This window comes from Planococcus citri, chromosome 1 (genome assembly GCF_950023065.1).
Source record: "Planococcus citri chromosome 1, ihPlaCitr1.1, whole genome shotgun sequence".
NCBI classification, from domain to species: Eukaryota; Metazoa; Arthropoda; class Insecta; order Hemiptera; family Pseudococcidae; genus Planococcus; species Planococcus citri.
This window is the reverse complement of record NC_088677.1, coordinates 83,598,217-83,620,442: the sequence shown is the minus strand read 5'-3', so window position 1 is coordinate 83,620,442 and position 22,226 is coordinate 83,598,217. Positions and strand designations below refer to the sequence as shown.

Here is a 22,226-nt window from a genome sequence, read left to right as displayed (position 1 = left end):
CAATTTTCATTTACAAAATTTTACTTCACAAGCTTTTAAAATATGCTACCCCATTTTGAACGAATTTGTCCATTTTTAATAGTAGATTTTACTTGTCTCTTTGCTCATTTTATCTACTAATTTTTTTAAAGTAAATGTCGACAATTTTGCTGATTTTTAAAATCAAACACAAATTTTTAGCAAATTCTAAGGAAAAAATATCGGATCTGATCAAGTCTGAACAGATCTGATCCTTTCAAAACTCTGCAGATCTGATAATTAGATTTACTTAGTTGAAGCAATAAAATTGTATCTAAAAAATGTTAAGATGTGATCATATTTGAATCGATCTAATCCTATTAAAATTTTGATCGGATCAGATCTCTGGTTTGATGTGGATAGATCGGTGAATTGCCTCATTTTTTTTGAAAAGAATTGTGGCTGCAATTTTCAGCATGTTCAACTGGAATTTCCTTTCAATTTTATTACCCATACTTTCAATGAGTTGTAATTCTCACCAAATTGTATCAAGCTCAACCCTTACTATGCACACAGGGTAAAATTCACCATCCTTGTAGTTTTTAGAGCAGAGCTGCAAAAATGACAAGCAGTAGGTTTTTTGGTTTTGGACTTCAAAAAAAAAAAATTCACGGGATCCTAAATAAGTACTTCGAAGGCGGCTGAGTGAAAATCAGAGCCGGCGAAGTAAATTTTTCTGATGTGTCGCAAAAAAATTACATATGAGAAGCGTAGCCAAGACCCTCCCCCTCCATAACCGTAACTAGACCTTTCAGTAGGGTGTGCCAGTTTTTCATGTAAGAAAAGAAGGTGGAGGGTTCAAATTTTAAAAATATTGAATTCGACATTTCTTTATTGATTTTTTGTGAACAATTTAACATACTTGGGAGTGGGGGGGGGGTATATCACGTCATTTTGCCGGCGATAATCAAATTTTGAACGTAACGTGTTAAAAAAAATTGAAAAACTAATGAATCTGTTCAGAAAAAATAATAAATTTGCATTTTTCATGTGCTTTGAGTATTATGAGTTCCCATTTCTAGAATTTTTCTATTTGGTTTTCATACTTATTCTTAAAATTTTTGAAATCAGTATATCTCGAATTCCAGACTAAAGCGAGGGCAAAAGCTTTGGAAAATTTGTGGATTGAAAAATAGAACAACATTGGCCCGAGCCAAGCGAGGGCTAAAGCTATCAAAAACTTGAAGTTTCAAGAAGCAAAACAGCTGAAATTTTGATGTGAAAAGTCAGTTTTCCACTACTGACATTTTTAAAAGTCTAAATAAAAATACTTTCCAAGCACAATCATGCAGAATTTGAGAAGTAGAAAATATTAATGTAGCCCGAGCGAAGCGAGGGCAAAAGCTTTTGAAAAAAATGAGAATTTTGAGGCCAGATCGGTGATTTTGTCGGCAAATTAACAATTTTGCTACCAAATTGACGTTTTTTTTCAATTTTTCAAATTTTCTCCAATTTGGCGACAGATTTCTGATGTGTCGCAATGCGACACATCAGAAATCTGATATGTCGCACTTTGCGACATATGCGACAGTGCTAACGCCGGCCCTGGTGAAAATCAAATAAATTTAATAATACATAATTATGAAAAATTTCAAAAAATTGTAGTTTTTTGCATCATTGAAGTTTGACCCGGTGAGCTGTTCAGCCCATCTGGGAAATTGTAGAAGAATTGCTCGTTGATGTGTCACCAAGTTTTTTCTTCAGTCTTCCTCGGCTCGTCCTACCAGTAGGAACTTGACATAGGTGCGCCGCGCTAGTGTCGCCTTGTAACTGATTGGCTGATGAAAGGTCCCAGTATAAACATTGGAATGTAATGTTGTCAAAATTGCTAAAAATTGCTGATAACAACGGGACCTATCATTAGTTCCAGCGTTTTTGACCACGATTTCCTAGAACGCAACAGTTGTCTGGTCAAATCCCTGTTGTAGTGTATATTCTTTGAATTTTCAAGGGGACTGTTCGTCAGGCATTCTATCAACGTGTCTTCGCCATTTCTTTCTGTAATCTTTCAGTTCTTTCACCTGTCCAATGATTGGCTCTGCTCCTAGCTCCTTCAGGACGTCTCAATGTCTCATTCCTTTTCCTATCGTGTCTCATATATACTGCCGTGGCTTGCATGAATCTCATTTCTGCTGTGGTAACTATATGCTTTTTATATCCTTTCTCATTGTCAGAGCTGTGGGACTGAAACAGTTTTGGGATTGGATTTTGGTTTCTGGCTTGACATTTCTATTTTCTTCATTTTGGGATTGGATTCGTTTCAGGAGTCGTTCTTCTAAATTTTCATTTCGGTTTCAGGATTCGTTTTGGGATTGAAAAAATTGTTTTGGTTCTGGGTTGAATCAGTTTCGGTTTTGGGATTTCCATTTTAACCAATTTTAAGCCCAAATTGACTAATGAACCATGCAATGGTTTAAAAAATGGGGGGGGGGTGATGTGAAAAATCCAATGGTGTAATTAGTTTAATGTTTTAAGTGTATATTATTTTGCTAAATTTGTCGAGTAATGTTTATTATAATCTGAATGATTGATGATAAATGATATAAAATGACCATTTGCCAAAATAAAATCGCGGAAAACAGGCAAAAATTGAAATCCCAAAACTGAAACAATTTTGTTTTAGCTCTGGGATTGTTTTGGGTTCAAAATTATATCGGTTCCGGGATTTTTTTGGTTTTGGGATCAAGAAAAATAACGATTTTGGTTTCAGGATTGGATTTGAATCGGGATTTAATCGGTTCCAGTTTTGGGATCATTTTGGTCCCACAGCTCTGCTCATCATCCATGTTTTGCATTCATATACAGCAGCATTGGTCTTACCAGCATTTTGTAAATTATTATTAGAGTTTCTGCTCTGACTTCTTGGAGGGATGGCTCGGTTTATTGCCCCGCTTACTCTCAGGAATTTGTTGATCTTAAGTTGTGCATCGGCCTCTCCTTCATAAGATAGCTCACACCTAACTGCATATTCGCTCATATCACCTTTGTTTTTGATGGTGAGATTTTCATTCCATATTTATCTGCTACTTTCTGAAGGTTGTACTATACATTGCTCTCTGCAAGTCATCTTTGTTGTCAGCAAAGACCACCTGATCACTCATTGTTTTGTTTAAAAACTTTATTAGCGGGTATTAAGCCGGATTACAAAAATAAATTTTGCTAATATTTTGCAAGAATTACATCTAGCTTCTTCAGAGCAGTGTTCACCACTGAGGGTTCCTTCTTGATTGAGATCTAGTTAATGGTCCAAGTTGGGTGTGGTCTCTCTCCTGATTGGTCCCAGCACTAAGGGTGTGGCCTGTCACATGGGTGTGGCTTCTTCCCTCATTGTGTATGGTATGGTCCTCTGAGTGAGCTGCTCAGGAAACATAACATAAAACCAGTGTTCAAACCTCTCAAAACCATCAAAGACACAATCCTCTCAACAAAGGACAAAGTCCCCTTGGAAACAGAAGGAGTATACAAGATAACCTGTGGATGTTGAAAACACTATGTTGGGCAAACTGGAAGGCAGATAAAAACAAGAATAAAGGAACATGAAAGTGACATAAGACATGCAAGGGTGAAGAAGTCAGCTGTGGCCAAACATTCAGCAGAATGCTAGAACTAGAAGTCAGTGGACTTCACCAAAGCCAAAGTATTGTCAAGAGAAACAAGGTGGACTGGCCGAATGGTAAGAGAAAGCATCGAAATCTACAAGCATGGCAACAATTTCAACAGAGATGGGTTCACTCTACTAAGAGCATGGAAGCCTATACTCCAAAAAAGACAAATCTCAAAAAGCCCCCAGGCTGAGAATTGGGAAGAAAACCTCAATTAAGGACACACCCAGGAAATGGGACAAAGACAGGACAACACACCAGACTCTCACTCAGAGGACCACACCCAACACAACGAGGGAAGAAGCCACACCCTTAGTGCTGGGACCAATCAGGAGAGAGACCACACCCAACTTGGACCTATAACTAGATCTCAATCAAGAAGGAACCCTCAGTGGTGAACACTGCTCTGAAGAAGCTAGATGTAATGCTTACAAAATATTAGCAACATTTATTTTTGTAATCCGGCTTGATACCAGCTAATAAAGCTTTTAAACAAAATTCTTTAATCATGTTGTTGAAGTAGATGTTGAACAGGCTACATGACATTGGGCATCCTTGTCTTACTCCTCATCCTATCTTCTTTGCTTCCAACTAGTAGTGCAAACTTGCAAAGTTATAGATATATGTGACCATTCGCGATAAAACTGACCATCCGTCGCAAAAATCAAAAAATGTTTTTTCACCTATTTTTGGCCCCTAAATGGTTTAGGGGACAAAAATTGGCAAAAACAAATTTCAATTTTTTGCGACCTATGGTCAGGTTTATTGCGGATGGTCACATATATTGAAATTGATGTACATCGATTTAAGAAGATTTTGGTGTGCATCGATGCAACATTTCAATCATCAATGCACATCAAAATTGCAAAAATTTGTTGAAAATCCTGTTTTTTGAACTGCAATTTGGACTTGATTTTATAAAAACCAGAATGCTTTGTAGAAAAATTGTACTTGACTCATGAAAACAGCAAGAAAAATGCAGTTTTGCATCATCTGTCCAAGATTTTTCCTCTAAAAAAAACGTCACTTTTGAATTTCAATGTACACATCTTTTATTTATTTATTTAAACAATTTAGGTCTCTCCAACAGCCAGAAGCCAATTACAGGAGAGACCGATCATAACTAAGGGAGAATAAAAACTAAATATCACTTTATAAACTGAAAAGAAAAAGAAACAAAAAATACAAAAGATAAGGAGGTAAAATGAGAAATTATCAGAAACAAAAGAAAAAGCGATACTAACAATGAAAGATAAGTAAGACCATTAATAAGTGGTGATTCATAAAGAGAAGAAAAAACAAAAAAAGAGAGGGAAAAAAAACATTAAAACAAAAAAAGAAAGAAAAACTAAACCAACCAAAAAATAAAGCAAGACAAAAAAACCAAAAAAAAAATAATAATAATAATGATAATAATAACAGGGTAATAACAAGGTGGCCCTCAAGTTGTAAGAGGGTAAAATGACTTAAAGCATGACTTAAAGCATGACTCAGAGTAGGACTTCAAGGGTACCTAATGATGGGGGAGATATGCCTAAGCACACTGTCGTGTTGTTTCCTAGAAATATCCCTTAAAGCATTTCTTATAAATACTTACCAGAATACCTCACATGCTCGGCTAGGGCGTGGGTAGGAAAAGTTGCATTTACACTCTTAACAGATGTTCACACACACCATAAATAACAACATGGAAGACATACATGAAGAAATATATAATGCGCATGAGATTAACAACACTTTACATGACTTATTCAATTACACACGTTGGTGTACATGAAAGGGGTTAACATGACAAATGGTTCATACAATCACACTCGTTGATGTACTCGTATGTGTTAACTAATGCACCTTTCGCACAATGGCGAGGTTTCATTCACTCATTGGTGAGGGGTTGGCACTGGGTACCTCTCGACGGAGGTGTCCCGATAGAGTTCGATGACATCTTCTGGCTGATTTGCGTGAGTAGATCATCACTCCTTCTCACTAATTGTCCTTAAATAATAAGTAACGTAATTAAAACTAAATGAAACTTATACACTAACACTTAACACGCGCGAGTAAAACTTATATACTAAATGACTGCATTAACCGATTAACAATGAATAACCTATCCGTTTCGAACCGAACAAGCTACTGACGTTCTGTACTCTCGTCGCTTGGCTCGTATGGCTAGCTGACGAGAATACAACGCAGTGTTGCCGACGCGATGCAGTGTTACCATGTGGGCGCGCCCTAAACATACCACGTACGGCATAGTAGTACATCACAAAGTAACTCCCAATGCACCCATGCCCCTACTGGCCTACCCCCATGCCCCCCTCACCAAACGCTGGAACGCTTCAGCATCTGCACATCTACTGAGAAAAGTATCTGAGATGCCCATGACGTTATTCATAGGAGACACCTTCATCCTAGATGTATGGTAATTATTGCTCAAGGAGAATGTTTTTCTTTGTCTAGAATGGATTTTGGGGGCCCAGAAATTAATTTTTCCCAAAAGGTTGCTATCATTTATATTACCATGGATAACATCATATAAGAACATCAGTGCTATTATTTCTCTCCTTTCTTCTAATGAGTTGATTTCAAATCCTTTTAACAGTTCCTTTTGAGTTAGGTCATGAGGATAATATTCGAAGGTCTTTAAATATATGTATTTTAGAAATCTGTTTTGAATTTTTTCAAGTTCTTTTTATGAATTTTTTGGTATGAGGAAACCAGACTAGTATTCCAAACTGAAGGATAGATCTTATTTGTATGAGAAATATAAAATTTTAAACGTGCTTATCCTCCTGAAATGTGCAGAATTTCTGACCACAAAATACGCTATCCATATCAATATAATATAAGCTTACATTGTTAACTTTGCACCACTACTTCCGACATGTTTCCGGATCTTACTCTTATTACATTATCTGTGTATATTTCTTCAATTAAGCGTGTTCTATTTGTTCGTTCACTTCGATTTTACTCAGGATTTTGAACAACTTCTTCCTTCTTACTAGATCATACTCACGCCTTCTCCAGATCAACGAAGCACATGCCAAAAAACGAGTTCTCCTAGAAAAAAAACTAATTACATACTCTAATAAGTACCATTAGAAATCTAATTCTCTACAATTTTTATCGACTTGCTTTTGCAAAAAAAAAGTTTAAGTATTTTTTTTTTTGTAGTAAGAAAAACTCTTCCAAGTCCTAATTGGCAGAGAATGTTTATGGAAACGGATTCTACATCGTTTTTCAAATAAAAAGTGAAAGTTTTGAAAATTTCACAACTAAGTAGGTACCTATATTTTACCCGTGAACCGAATTACTTGAAATTAACATAATGTTTACAAATAGAAAAAGGGCTGAGATCTGAAAATTTTCAATTTTTTGAAAAGAATTATAATCACACATTCCATTTTTTTTCTACAGCATGAATTCATCTCTTTAAATACCTACTCGAGGAAATTTCTGCAGAAATGAGGAGTTTTGCCTGAAATCTCGAAAATAACACATTTTTGTAAAAAAAATGAAAAGAACCAAAATTGTAGAAAATTAAATTTTAAATCAGAGTCATTAGATTTTCAATTTTAGACGAATTTTCCAAGTTAATGCGAATGCATCATTCGACCGTGTTTTGTAAAAAGGGCCAATCTGCATTTTTCATGTTTTTTTTTTCACTCTGAGCAAAACTGTTCTTACAGCCATGAATTGAAAAGGTTAAAAGAACCAAACTGCATCATTCAGTTTGGCCCTTCTGTTAAAGCAGTTTTGCCCAGAGTGAAAAACCCCATGAAAAATGCAGGTTGGCCCTTTTTACGAAACACTGTCGAATGTATTCAAGACCAAATCAGATACATCTACACTATCATCGATACCTAGGATGAATGTGTCATCGAAAACGAAAGGAAAATTCTACAACTATTCACACCTATATTTTGCCACCATTCTGGTAATATTACATAACACTCTGCCAGCTCATCATCTTTGAAATTGACCCTATAAAAAAATGGGTAAATTTCTACTACCATTGGACTACTTTTAAGAACCTCTCTACTCTCATCCTATAGGTAATTAAATCCATCACCTATTATCTACTTTTTAGTATAAATTTCAAGTCAACGACAATACTAAACAGTACTACTATGACGTAAAAGAAAACAACTCATCGAATTTAAACTGGTAATGAAAACTAAACAAAATAGACTCATTGAACATACAAAAGAGCAAGCATCGCATCAGCAATATACCTACGAGTAGATAGGTATCAAACTCCAGCGGCTATTACAACCACAAAATATGGCATGGCATGGCATCCATGTACATAGGTACATACAATTGTACCATAAATAAAAAAATAAATATCGATGGCTATGTTAAGAGCAGTCGAGTTATACATTACAGAATGTCGATTCACGTTTCAAGAGTCGACGACGAGACGAAGAGCGATTATTTTCGGTGGAACAGGAACTGATATTATTCGTTTCTTTTTCTACTTTCGTAAGAATTAACGAAGCGAATTCGTTACAAGACTCCAATCCCGGAAGGAAGGTTCGTATTATACAAGCGAAAGTGGTAACAACTTTCACTTACTTTTAAACCTTATAAAAAAGAGGAAGGAAAACAGACGTGTATCCCGTCATAAAAGATCAACACGTATATGAACGACTGACCTACTTTAGAACAGACGGACCGACGCGGGCTGGGGCTGCGGAGTGAGGAGCAGACGAGCAGTGAATTTTTTTCTCATGTAATTTACCATGTATAATGTAAGACTGTGTGACGTACCACCTTTTTATAACTGTGTACGTGAAGTATGCATCGTACCTTTCCTATATACGAGTACGTCTTACCTATGGTCTTATGCTGGCTGATGTCATATTTTCTTGGATTTTTTTATACTACCAGGTCTATTCTATTATCTATAGATCTACTATAGACGAGTCACAAGTGCTCACTTTATGGTTGATTCTGGGTATACGTATACGATGAGATTGTTGGAACTGGTTTTTAGCGCATTTGAGTTATTTATCGACGAGTTTTGAGAGAAATATGAGCGAAGACTGACATTTTGTAGGTACATTTTGCATTGATTTTTTTCCTCCTTTGGCAAGGAGTGGTTTTTTATGGTTCAATTTGAGAATCAATTTTTGTCCACCGCTAGATATTTTTTTTGATACATTTTGAGGCAGCTTTTGTGGCACACTTTGGAGGGAAAAAAATTCGAGATGTAATTTTAAAAATTGCACCTTTTATGCTGTTTTTTTTCAGTGATTGATTTTGGCTGCTTTGAGAACAAATACTGTCAAAAATTATGCGACTGATGTTTTGAATCGAAAATGGACCTTTTCAAAACTGAGCTGAGTTCATTTATGGCTCCTAGTGATATTTCCTAGATTAAGAAAAAAATTTGTCAGTCATTTTTCTGAGTGAAAATCAAATTGCCATGTTGGAAATATCGATTTCAGCACCTCTCCCCTCCCCCTCACCACCCCTCCACTTACTTACCTATCCAAATGATTGGAGGAAGATGATGCCATAATAAATATCTGAATAGGTACCTACATTGATCAGAGTTGACGGTGTTGCCAAATTGGCAAAAGTTCTGCTATGAAATTCAAGCTGAATTTTTCAACAAAAAAAAATTGATTTTTGATATAAACTGAGGGCCATGTGAAAAAATGAAGGAAAACTAAATTTTAGAGCAGAAAATTTTTCATCAGTAAAATAGGATTTTTCTTCTGGAAAAATTGTCCAATATTTGATATACCTACTTTGATATGAAAATTGAGAATTCAGCTTAATTTGTTCAACAAGATGGAAAAAATTTAGATTTTTCTCAATTTTGAGCAGAAAAAGGATCCTATGAAAAAAAAATAGAGTGGAATAAAATTTTAGAGCGTAAAATTCTCCATCAGCAGGTATAGAGTGTATTTGATTTCTTCTAAGTGAGATTTTGTATTCAAGATATTTTGAGCTGAAGCTGGAAAGTTCAACTTGAATTATTTGAGTGGAAAGAATTGAATTTGTCCTCTGAAATTTCTACGAAAAAAAAAATGAAAAGAAGTGAAATTTTGGAGCATAAAATGCTCTACCAATGCAGTGAAATTGTTTTTTTCTACAAGACTTTGTGATTGAAATTTTTGAGGTGAAGCTTAAAAATTCAATCTTGAATTGCCCGAGATGAAAAATTTGAATTTTTCTCAATTTTAATTAATAAAATAATAGGGTTTGAGATGAATTGAGGATCCTGCAAAAATGCAAAAAAAAAAAAAAAGAATGAAGAGCGAGAAAATGTTAAGAGCTGATAAGGGATTTTTTTCTAGTAATATAGGAGACTCTGTACTTGAGATGTTTTGAGTGAAGTTCAAAAATTCAATTTGAATTCTTGAGATGAAAAATATGAATTTTTTTCAATTTTAATCGAGAAAAAAAATTGATTTTTATAATAAAATGAGGGTCGTGTGAGAAAAAAATAAAGAGAAATGATGTTTTAAAGGGTAAACTTCTCCATCATCGGTGAAGTGGAATTATTTTTTTTTCCTAGGAGACTTTGTATTTGACATATTTTGACTTGAAGTTGGAAAATTTAAAATTGAATTGTTTATAAATTTAATGAAAATGTTTGAATTTTTCTCAGTTTCAATCATTAAAAATATATCTAGATTTTTCAAATGAATTCAAAATTTCAGGGGATAAAATTTTCTATCAGTAGAATGGGATTTATTCTTTTACTGGAAACTGTACCTGCTTGGGGTAAAATTTAAATTGTACTTCAGAAATTCGTGAATTGCTCGAAATGGAAAAAAATTGATTGAAAAAAAATGATAATTTTTTCAATTTCCAAATTTTCATTAAACTGAAAATTTTTGTTCCCCCTACCCCCCCCCCCTCCTTCCATGAAAAAAAAACAATTTCTCTGATTTTTAGTGAAGTTCTTTTATTTGTTTAAAATAAATTTTTCCTGTTCTTTTTTTTTTTTGAATTTGCATAATTTTTTTGAATTTTTCTGATTTATTTCAATAGTGATGTATTTCTGATGTCTAGTTGAAAAACCTTTCTGATACTTTAAGTGAATTTTTCTGGATTTTTTACTAAACTTTTTCCAATTTTTTTCATTTTTAATGAAGTTTTCTCATTTTTGGTTGTTAATTTGTCTGATTTTTTCTGTGAATTTTTCTGGTGTCTTCTGCATGTGCAAACTTCTTTAATATTTTGGTGAATTTTTCTGTTTTTTTTTTTTAAATTTTTTTTTAGGAGAATTTTTTCCCAAGTTCTTTGCAGTTAATTCTTCTGATTTTTTGTTAAGAATTTTCTGATGTCTTTTTGGAAAACTTTTCTGATATTTCAAGTGAGTTTTTCCGATTTCTTAGGTTCGTATTCTTATACGAGTGAAGTTTTCTCATTTTTTGTGGTATATTTGATCGATTTTTTTTATGAATTCTTGTGATTTTTTTTCTGATTTCTTATTTGCTAGCTTTTCTGATATTTTAGTAAGAACTTGTGCTTACCCACAGTAAATTTTTCTGAACTTTTTTTTAGTGAATTTCACCAAATTTTTTTAATAGCTTTTATAGTGAAAATTTCCGATTTGGTTCTGAATTTTTTGATTTTTTTGTGTGAATTTTTTCAATTTTCGTAGTGGATTCTTCTGTTTTTTTCCTTTGAATTTTCCTGTTTTCTTTTGGGCTAATTTTTCTGATATTTCGGTTACCTACCTAATTTTTTTTATTTGTTAGCGAATTTTTTCGAGTTTTTTTTTTACTGAATTCTGATTCTTTTTTAGGATTTTTCTGATGTCTTTTTAAAACTGTTATTTTGAATAAATTTTTTTCGGATTTTGTGTTTTTTTTTCTCATTTTCTGGTTTTTAATCTTTTGGCGATGTTTTCTTATTGTTTTGTAGAATAAGTAAATTCATCTAAATTTTTTTTTATGATTTCAGTAAATTCTTCGGATTTTTTCTATGAATTTTTCTGATATTTTAGTGAATTTTTCCGATTTTTTAGCGAGAAATTGCTGAAAAAAAAGACCATTATGCTTACCTGCTAAAAACACGAATTCCACTCACTTCTAGCGAATTTTTCTCGTTTTTTTCGCGTCTTTTAGTGAAAATTTCTGATTTTACTCTGAATTCTTTTGAGTTTTGTAGTCAACTTTTTTGATTTTTTATTGAAATTTCTTGGGAAAACTTTTCTGATATTTTAAAAATGAATTTCAGTTGCTGATTCATTAGTGAAAAATCACCGAAAAACGAGAAGTAAAATTTTGTGTAACACTTACCTACTAAAAACACAAATTTTTCTCACTTTGAGTGAATTTTCCCGACCTTTTTAGTGAATTACCTAATTTTTCAACATTTTAAAAAACACGAGGTTGCTCTCACTTATTGAGTGAGTTTTTCTGATTTCCCCCCCCCCCAATTTTTGGTGAAATTTGAAGTTTTTTTTGCAAAGAATTTTTCTAATTTTTTTACAATTCTTACTGTTTTTCAGTGATCTGAATTACTCATCACTATTTTGTCCAAATTTTTTAATTCAAAAATCCAGAATTTGAACTCACGTGCCAAAAATACTTTTACTCCCCTCCCCCCCGAAAACCTCTGAAATTCGCCACGAATCGCAGCAAAAGAAAAAATTTGTAAAAAAAAATCACAAAAATTGATAAATTTTTATGCAAATTGGCAAAATTTTCTCCTTCAATTCAATGATTCTCATCTCAGGTCTACAGTGATTTTTCTTTCATCACTGTTGATAATGTTGCTGTTGACGTAAGATTTTTTGGAGGGGAGTGGGGTGGTGATATGTTGCGAAAAATCATCTAAAAAAAGGGAGGAATTTCAACTCGAGGGTGCAAAAACGTACAGAAAATGGAATCAAATATCTCAACTACCCATCAGTATACTCTCATACGTGCAATGTACGTTTTATAAAATTGAATTTATTCTCAATTCCAGTTTTTTAATCTTTAATAACCTGGTTATCTAAAACATCGAGTTGTAAATTTTTTTTTTCATTTTTTTTTTTTTACACAAGAGAAAATATCTACCAGACTAAAAAGTCATCTCGTACACGTAGGTACCACACACACTCGATAACGCCTCGCCCATACCTGTTGAAGTGCCATGTACTCGTAAAACATACACAGTCTCTCTATCTCTTCAGTGGTAGTACTATTTTAGGTGGTATGGTGGCTTTGGATGGATATGTTTCTGGTACTCGTGTAACTAATTTTTCGATCAGTCTAGTGTAAGTCTCGACGAGAACGTCCAACACACGAACGCCCGTTCAAATACACAAAATGTGAAAGTGAAAACAGTTTTTGCTGTACAGACTGTAGTCTGTTTAGAGTATACTACCTGTTGCCACTTTCTTTTTTGACTAGCTACCTTGGACGTATATTCGATTACGAATAGTAACCACTGCCTACTTAAATAATACTTAATAGGTACGCGTTATTATATTATTCAAAGCGTTACCCTTGGGAATTATACGTATACGTATTCGTAGTGTTACAAAATGATACCAATACACTACGTCATCACAAGCCGAATTTTTGTCTATGGAAAAATTTCTCCTCACACGAAGGCAAATTTCTGTCCCTAAAATTTTCCTTTTTTTTTCTCTCTATACGTGTGACGCATCCTTGAGAGCTTATGGTCGTGCAGATGCCGTGATAAAGGTACACACTTTGTCACGGAAATGTGTTTTAATATTTTCACAATCACAACATTACTCGGTTCAGTTATCAAGGTCTTTTCTAATATATCTGTAATGTGGATCGTTCATTTCCTACTTATATACAGGTTTTTTTATTTTTTTATTATTACGACGCCATTCGAAGTGTGGGCATTGTAGAATTTGAAATTTGAAAATACCGAAGAGTGAAACTCTCATCACGTCAAAAGCCAACGAATAGTGCATTTATTTTTACCAAAGATCAATTTTGAATTTTTATGATTTTTTTTGGTTTTGTTTTCGAGAACTAAGAAATTATTATTTTATGATCTTCGAATTCAATTCATTGGTTTGGTTTTTGGTTTTAGATAAATTTTAATCTGATTTATACGTATGAAGAACGAAAGTGGTTCTGTTCTTCCTACTAGTCCCAATACTTACTTAGCAAATTATTCAAATGAAAGAGTTCTGCTCATTTATAGGTACATTGTTATTCGCCTACGTTTTTCAAAGCCCCCATTGCTAATATTTAGATGAGCTCAGCATGAGAGAGCTGATTGTACTCAGTTTTCTGTCTTTGGCATGCCACTTTTTATCGATAAAAATTTATAGATACGAAAAAAACTCCGCAGGATGAAAGCCACATAAGTATCAAGTTGTAATGATACTCGTGCCATTATTTTTTTATTACTCAAATTTTTCATTAAAATTTTATAATAGAGTATTTTATTATTAAAACTTGATTTTTTTTTTGTTCGCAGGAAAGTCCTATGGTAAAGATAGTCCAGAGAAGAAAGATGAAAATGAGTTACTGTGGTCAAATGTAGAAGCTCAAGCAGCTTTTTTAGGACCTAATATATGGGATAGTAAAAATTTACCTTATGAAGCTGATTTAAAAGTAAGTTGAACGAAAAATTTCATGTGTTAGGTACCTATTTAATTTAATAAGTACCTAAGTGTAATATGTAGTAGAGGTATTCATTTTATTGGATCAGCAACTTGCTTTGCATGAAAAAAAACAGCGAAATGAAAGTGAAAATGTGTTGCTAAAAATAATACTTACATTTTCTGAAAAGCAATCATACTTAAGGGTATAGAAGCACCAAATATGGACCACTTTTTTTGGAGGATTGCCACTTGAAAATTATAGGGGCTAGAAACAGCTCCAGAAATGCTTAAAATGAAGTTCCATCCTTCCACTAACACTGTACAAAACTTCAGGGGTGAAGGTCAACTTCAAGTATGTTTCTTTTATTGTTGAGGTGACGAGTGTCAAAATGACAGTTAGAAATTTTGGACGCCTAATATGGACCACCTATAAAATTTTAAAATAAACATACTTTCACATTTTTCAAAACGTCATATTTATTTGTAGAAATGAACAAAAAAACGTATTCTAAGCAGTGCAGGTTAATTTTGAATATTTTTTTGTAAATTGTTGAATGACCAGTGTCAAAATGACAGTTAAAAATTTTGGACACCTAATATGGACCACCTAAAGAATTTCAAAATAAACATATTTTTACATTTCAAAACATCATATTCATCTGTAGAAATGAACAAAAAAAGTATTTCAAGCATTTCCCTTTTCAGCGGCTGTAAGAAATGATGAAAATGAGCGAAAAAAAATCAATATCACAGGTGGTCCATATTAGCGTACCCCATTAAAAAAAGCTTTGCAGCAAAAGTTTCTGTTCATGTCCTCATTTTTAGCAAAAACTGATCACTCCAGCAGAAACTACGTCTTTTTTTGATATCATAAACATCAATAACATTCAGAAAAATACACCACATATATATTTTAATAAAAGTTGAAAAACACACTAAAAAAATTTTTTTTAGTGTCTCAAAACCATTTATTGTAAATTTCTCAGCAAGTTTTGACTTTACAGTTGTAATTTTTGTCTCATTCGTTTTTTTGGTGAAAAATACATCGGAAAACATTTTTTCCTGACAGATTGCGCTAATTGCCGACAAGAACGGGTGCTGGTCCATATTGCAGACTGGTCCATAATTGGATAAGAAAATTCAGTTAATTTTTTTGTCGTAATTTTCATGATTTCTAAGAGTTCTGACATATAATTCACAACATGGGGGAGAATAATCGGAGGGATTCTAACCTTTGAAGTGTCTTTTGAAGTCGACAAATTCGCTTCGGGTTCTTCCACTGCAATGGAATTGAATTTGTTTTTCATAGAGATGTTGGGTGGACCAACATTCCCGTACAACAATGACCATGCTAATTTCGATGTGAATGTCGACCCATCCACATCCGTCACTTTTGGATGCCACATGTCGATGTGAATTTCGACTCTGTGTTGAGCCAATTGTTGATGTAATTGTTGACCAATGTTGATCAGCATTTATGTCGACAATTGGCTCAACACAGGGTCGAAATTTACATCGACATGTGGAGTCCAAATGTGACGGATGTGGATGGATCGACATTGGCATCAAAATTTACGTCGACCTCCAGCTACGCAAAATTGTTAAATTTTAGTTTCAAAATTGAAATTTTTTTCCAAAAATCATTTTCTTTTACACACTTAGGTGGCCATTGCTCATGCTGAAAGCAAAAGCAGCATTGATGCGGAGGCCACCTCCGAGAAGTACAGACAGAAAGTCCATATTCACTATTCAGTATAGTTGAACATTAAACTCCTTATACTTATACTGAAAGGTGCAATAGGTTATCTAAGAGTACTAAACTAATACATTTTAATGTCGACGACATGTTGATGTTAATGTTGATGTGAAATTTGACATCGACAAATACATCCACAATACCTATCAACTTAATTTTTCAAATTTGAGAAATCTTTGAAAATTTGGTCAATGTTAGTGTCAATGTATTTGTGGATGATCGACTTTCACATTGACATAACATCGACAACTCCAAACTATGGAAAAGTGAATAATTTTATCAAGTCCATTAAACAATTTTTCTCCCTTCAAACAAAGATCATCTTTTCAAATGTTTACTGAGCTTTTAAACACTGAAACAGAAATTTTAATTCTGAAAAATTGGTCGACATAGTTGTGGATGTAAATTTTGAGCATCAAATCAAATTTTACATCAACATGTCGACATCGCATGTCGAGGTATCAGAAATAATGAGAAAATTTCGAACATTCACATTAACCTGGCTTCTTTACAGACAGAAGATTCCTATTAAATAACTTATTTGTCACTTTTCCATCATCATGTTGGAAAAAAACATAGTCAATGTAAATGTCGACGTTGACAATTGTTGTATGGGTTTGTTGGATGTTTAACAGCTTTTTTAGGTAATTGGAATTCACCATTGTTTGGAACTCGAGGTTGGACATTTTTCAATTCCAATTCGGCTACTAAGGCCCCCTTGTTATCAATCGATTTCTTCAATATTGGATCAGTAATATTACTAGGCATTTTGATACATTGTATGAGTGTACTGAGATGTTCACTCCACAAAGGTTCAATGATGAATGAAAAAAATGTGAAAATTACTATTAAAAAAAAGTAGAGATTTCAGATTTAAGAAAGGAATGTTGCAAAATTGTCTACAAGAAGTTGAAGTTACTAAAAAGTAGGAAATAAATATTTTAAAACCTGAAAAATCATAAACTTCATAACAATAAGTACCTACCTACCTACTAATAAAATTTTCATTTTCTGAGATTTGGCGATATTCACTAAACTGCTGTAAAATTCACTAAAAAGTAGTTTAAATCACTAAAAGCGGTAAATGTTATTAAAAAGTGGTAAAAAAACTAAAAAGTAGTACATAACGCTGAAAAGTTGAAAATCATTTAAAAAAATAGTGAAAATCGCTTAAAAGTATCTAGTGAAAGTTGCAAAAAAGTAGTAAAAATTACTAAAAGTAATAAAAATCACAAAAAAGGATTAAACATTGCAGAAAAGTGGCAGAAAAGTAGTGAAAATTGTTTTAAAAAAGTAAATATAATTGCTAAAAAGTAGTAAAAATCACTTAAAAGCAGTGAAAGTCACCAAAAAGCAGTAATAATTACTAAAATAAGTAATCAAAATCACAAAAAAAGAGTGAACATTTCTTTAAAAAAGTAGTTCAAATTGCTGAAAAGTAGTGAAAATTGGTGATAATTGCTATAAAAAAAGTGAAAGTAGTAAAAGCCACAAAAAAGTAGTAAAAAAAAGTGAAAATCACTAGAAAGGGGTGAAAATTTCTTTAAAGAAGTACATAGTAAAATTCATTTGAAATTGAAAAAAGTTAAAGCCTAGAAGAAGTGATGGAAACATTAGGTACTAAAAGTAGTGAAAATTACCTTTAAAAAGTAGTAGAATTCACTTGAAAATAATGAAAGTCACTAAAAAGTAGTGAAAGTCATTAAAAGAAGTAGTGAAAATTACTTTAAAAAAGTTGCTTAAAAATAGTGAAAATTGCTTTAAAATGTAGGTAGGTAGTAAAATTTATTTAAAAATAGTTATAAAGTCACTAAAAAGTAGTGAAAATCATTAAAAAGTAGTGAAAATTTCTTTTAAAAAAATTAGGTAGTAAAATTTACTTGAAAATAGTGAAAGTCACTAAAAAGCAGTGAAAATTACTAAGAAAGTAGGTATAATGAAAATCACTAAAAAAAAGCTGCTTAAAAACAGTGAAAATTGCTTTTAAAAAGTAGGTAGTAAAATTCAATTGAAAATAGTGAAAGTCACTAAAAGAAAGTAGTAGTGAAAATTACTAAAAAAAATAGCTGCAGTGAAAATCACTAAAAAAAATAGTGTTTTCTGGTGGAAAAAATTCTTTAAAAAGAGTGAAATTTAATTTTTTTTAAAAAACTAAAAAGCAAAAAAATCAGTAAAGTGAGATGAGTTAATTTATAAAAGTAGTAAAAATCATAAAAAAATAAGTAAAAATCATTAAAAAGATTAAAATTTACTCTTCAAAAAATTGCAAAAAACACATTAAAAACAGTCAAATTTACCGAAAAGCAATATAAATGACTAAAAATCAGTGAAATTTTTTCTCAAAAAAGGTAGTAAAATTAACTAAAAATGATAAAGTTTAATTGAAGGAAGCAAAATTTGCCAAAAAGTGAGCAAGCTAACAAAAAAAAATGGTTAAAACTTAAGTAGTGAAAATTAGCGAAATTTAACAAAACAAAAAAAATCTGTAAAATTCATAAAATTGTGTTCAAAGTTTCTAAATAAAGTCAGTAATAATAATGTTGCTAAAAAGCAGTAAAAATCACTCAACAGTGGTAAAATTTGTTCTTGAACATATAATACCTGGTAAAATGTATTCAAGAATAGTAAAATTTGCTGAAAAGAAAAAAAATTCACAAAAAAATCAGTAATAAAATTCACTAAAAACAGTCAACTTCACTCTAAAAAAAAGAAGTAAAATTTGTCAAAAAGCTACACAATTCACAAAAATCATGGTACTTAAAACCGAATGAAAAGCTGCAAAATTTACCAAAAAAAAAAAGGCAAAGAATCAATGAAAAATGAAATAATTAACTGAAAATTTTGTAAAATTTAGGGAAAGAGCGAAAAAATGTTCAATGTTTATTGATAAAAGTTGAAAAAAGTAGTAAAAACTACCAAAAAGCTGGAAAAAATAGGTTAAAATGCACTTAAATTTGCTAGAAGGCAGATAACTCACCAAAAAGTGAAAAATCTTCCTAAAAATAACAAAATTCAGTAAAAAAAAAAACAAAAAAAAAACAGCGAAGCTCTAAAAGTTAGTGTAGAATAAATCAACATCAGAAACAATTGAAAATTAATAATATTAAAAAATAAAAAAAACAGCGAAATAACTTTTTAAAAAAATTGTAAAAGTTACTAGAAAAAAATTTGTCGAATAAGCGTTAAGATTGAAAATCAACAAAATTTACAAAAAAAAAAAAAAAAAAAAAAAAACAGCAGAAGTTACTAAAAAATGATTGAATTTACTAAAATGTTGTGAAAACGAGTGAAAATGATTGAATCTATTATTTTAGGTCTGACCAGTGGACCAATTTTTGACCTGACCCGATTCGACTTCGGGTCAAATAATTGTTTTAATTTAGCTGGAAAATGGCGGAATTTTTTTTCAAAATTTATAAAAACTTTGTTAGAAAAATTTACTAAAAAGCAATGAAATATACCAGCAAAAAAATCAGCAACAACAACAACATTGGAATTAAATAAAACTAGCTGTGGAATTCACTAAAGAAGCTGCAAAAAGAATTGAAAAATACCGAGTAAAATTTATTTTCAAAAAACTAAAAATTGGTGAAATTGACTGATTTTTGACATTTTTTTTTACACGTTTTCAAGGTTTTTGGATTCTGATTTTTGGCGCAGGGGGGGGGTTAAATGTTACTCCGACTTATCCTCTCCCTGTAATCATCACTGAATTTCTAGTGAACTTCATGTAAACTTCTTTTCGATGATATTTTGGTGATTTTAGAGTTCTGTTTAGTACCCAATTTCATGCTTCCTATTCATTTCCCACCAATTTCTTCCAATGCTGCAATCCTCACTGAATTCCATTCGTTTTCATTGATTCACTGCATACAGCCGAAAAAGGACATCGACTCAACACCCTCGAACTCTTGGAAATAAAACGCCATGAAAATTCAACCACAGCATTATCGATTCTCTGCTTTCTATTTTAAATCAACCCCTACCCAACCTACCTCGATCATAATTTACGTCGCATTTTCGTCTTGTTCTTGTTATCGCCCCCCCCCCCCTACCTCCCTTAGATAATTTCCCAACGCATCTACACATCTTCTACAATGTATCTCGCAGTTTTCATCTCATTCGTGATTGATAATGGTCGCTACGACGACCGAAACGCGTCTCATTTTATAAAATTTAATGTATTTGTAATTTTAATATTTCGTGAATAAAAAAGTGTTCGTGTTGTAAAAGGTGAAATTTATTGATTCATTGATTCAGTTTAGCATCATGTCATCGGTGACAAAGTTTACACTAAAAATTCACTCTATGCGATGCTCGATATCTCCCCTCCTCCCTTCACTTCATACCTACCTGTAGATATCATTAAAACAAACCAGAGGTGGAGGCAGACGAGAGAAATCGTGCACTCGATTAATCTACACGTATCAAGAAAATTATTCTCGAATTTTTTTTCTTCAAGAAGCAGCCTTTTTTGAAACCAGTTTTTCGTCATTTAGTAACCTTGGAAAATTCACCCCAGTCGATCTTCTATGTACATCTCGGTCTTAGATCTACATAAAGCAGAACATTGTAGAGAAATTTACATTTGCATAGTTTCTCGTTCAACTTCCATCTTCATCGTGTAACTACATATTTGGTGAAAAAATTTTCGTTTTCGGATAAATTCGGAAATCATTTTTAAAAACCAGGCCCCTATATGTGGTCTATGTAGAATTTCCCCTTGCCTAAGTTCTTCTTACCTATGGTGTGTAATAAATACGTGGAGTTGACGAAAAAGAGAAAGTGTGCTCATCCCAACCCAAAGGTGTACCTATACAGAATATGCAGAAGGGTTAACCCGTCTCTCTGGTACATTGTCAGCCACTCGTCATCACTATTACCTATATTATGGTGGCGGGTGGGTACCACAGCTCGAATAAAACAGTTATATGAACGATGAACGGAGTACGATGAGAACTTGCATACGTACGTACGAGTACGAGTATATGATACAGATGATATAGGTAGGATATAGGTATAGCTAGGTACAGTGAGTGGCTTCGAAATCGTATTCGAATATTCTAACGCGCGAAGACAGAAAGTTGTCTGCCTTGAGAGTCACGTAAATGATTGTCAAGGTAATGAAACATACCATTGCTTCAACTTGTACCGGATATCAATTGCGGTAGCGATGTAAAATTTCAATCACTACTACAATATTCTCATTCCATATCCATGGTGCAAGTATATCTGCCATCATATATTGACTTACACATGGAAATATATTACATATTAGATTTAGTGTGAGTGAGTAGTGAGTACCATAGCCATGTGTAATAAATTCTGTACCATAATATCCAGTTTAACGTCGACACAGTTGGGCAAAAAAATTGATGCGAAGTTTATCTTCCAGTCGAGTATTCTGTTTAGAAGAGGATCGTGGGTTGTGGAGGTGTCTGCAGAACGCTAAGTTTCCTGATGAACAGCCCTACCTATTTGCAAATTGGGTTGGTGAGCAATGAGCAATGAGTACTGGTTGATGGTTGCTTAATATGTATTAGGTATCTGCCTCTTCAAATTTGTGTGAAAGTTCCCTATGTTCGAGTGACAGTGATTGGTTGTTTGGTATTGGAGATATCTGATGGTCATTTAGATGCTTTCTTTCATATTTCGGCATATCACGATAATAGGAATAATTTACCCCCCCCTTCTCCTCACCCCTGCTCCTCCCAGACACATGTTTTCTTAAATAGGGGACATCCTGAGGAACATTTTAAAGCAAACAGTTGGCCTTACGAATAAAATGGTGGCCATTTCCCAAAAGGGTATGCAAAAATTTATCATCAGCCAAAATTTCAAGTGATGAAGTGCATTTTTTTAGATTTTTGGTGAGATTTTGATAATAAAAATTTAGGCCAAAATGAGGGGAAAAAATCAAAATTTTACCAAATTGATCAAGAAAGCTGAAATTTGGGATATACTCTATTTCCGACCTGTGAAATCGATTGGAAACGGGTTCAAGCCGTTTTGAGCAGTTCTGGAGTCTCCAGCAGATTTTTGAAACTTGAAATTTCCACAAAATTTCATGAAATGAAGTTGGAAATCTGAAATTCACGTAGCACTGCGACTCAAATACGCTATTAAGTAGATTTCGGGCGAATATAAGTCATTTTGGAGCTTCCAGCGACTTTTTGGAAATTACTGGAGCCTCCAGTACATTTTTCAATGCTCATTTTCGGCGTTCCCTTTGCATTTGATGAAATTTTATGGTTCCAAAAATCTGCTAGAAAGGGTTTGAAACTGTTGTGTGCAGTTCTGG

General features: G+C 32.9%; 1 protein-coding gene across 2 annotated transcripts in view; it reads left to right on the top strand.

The window, feature by feature from the left end:
* Window positions 1-22,226, top strand: part of LOC135838462 (thyrotroph embryonic factor-like) — a 42,644-nt gene that overhangs the window by 8,624 nt on the left and 11,794 nt on the right. For both annotated transcript variants that reach the window (XM_065354110.1, XM_065354102.1), the window contains exon 2: window positions 14,043-14,179. In XM_065354110.1, coding sequence (XP_065210182.1) covers window positions 14,043-14,179 — 137 coding nt within the window. The remainder of the gene's footprint in view (window positions 1-14,042; window positions 14,180-22,226) is intronic.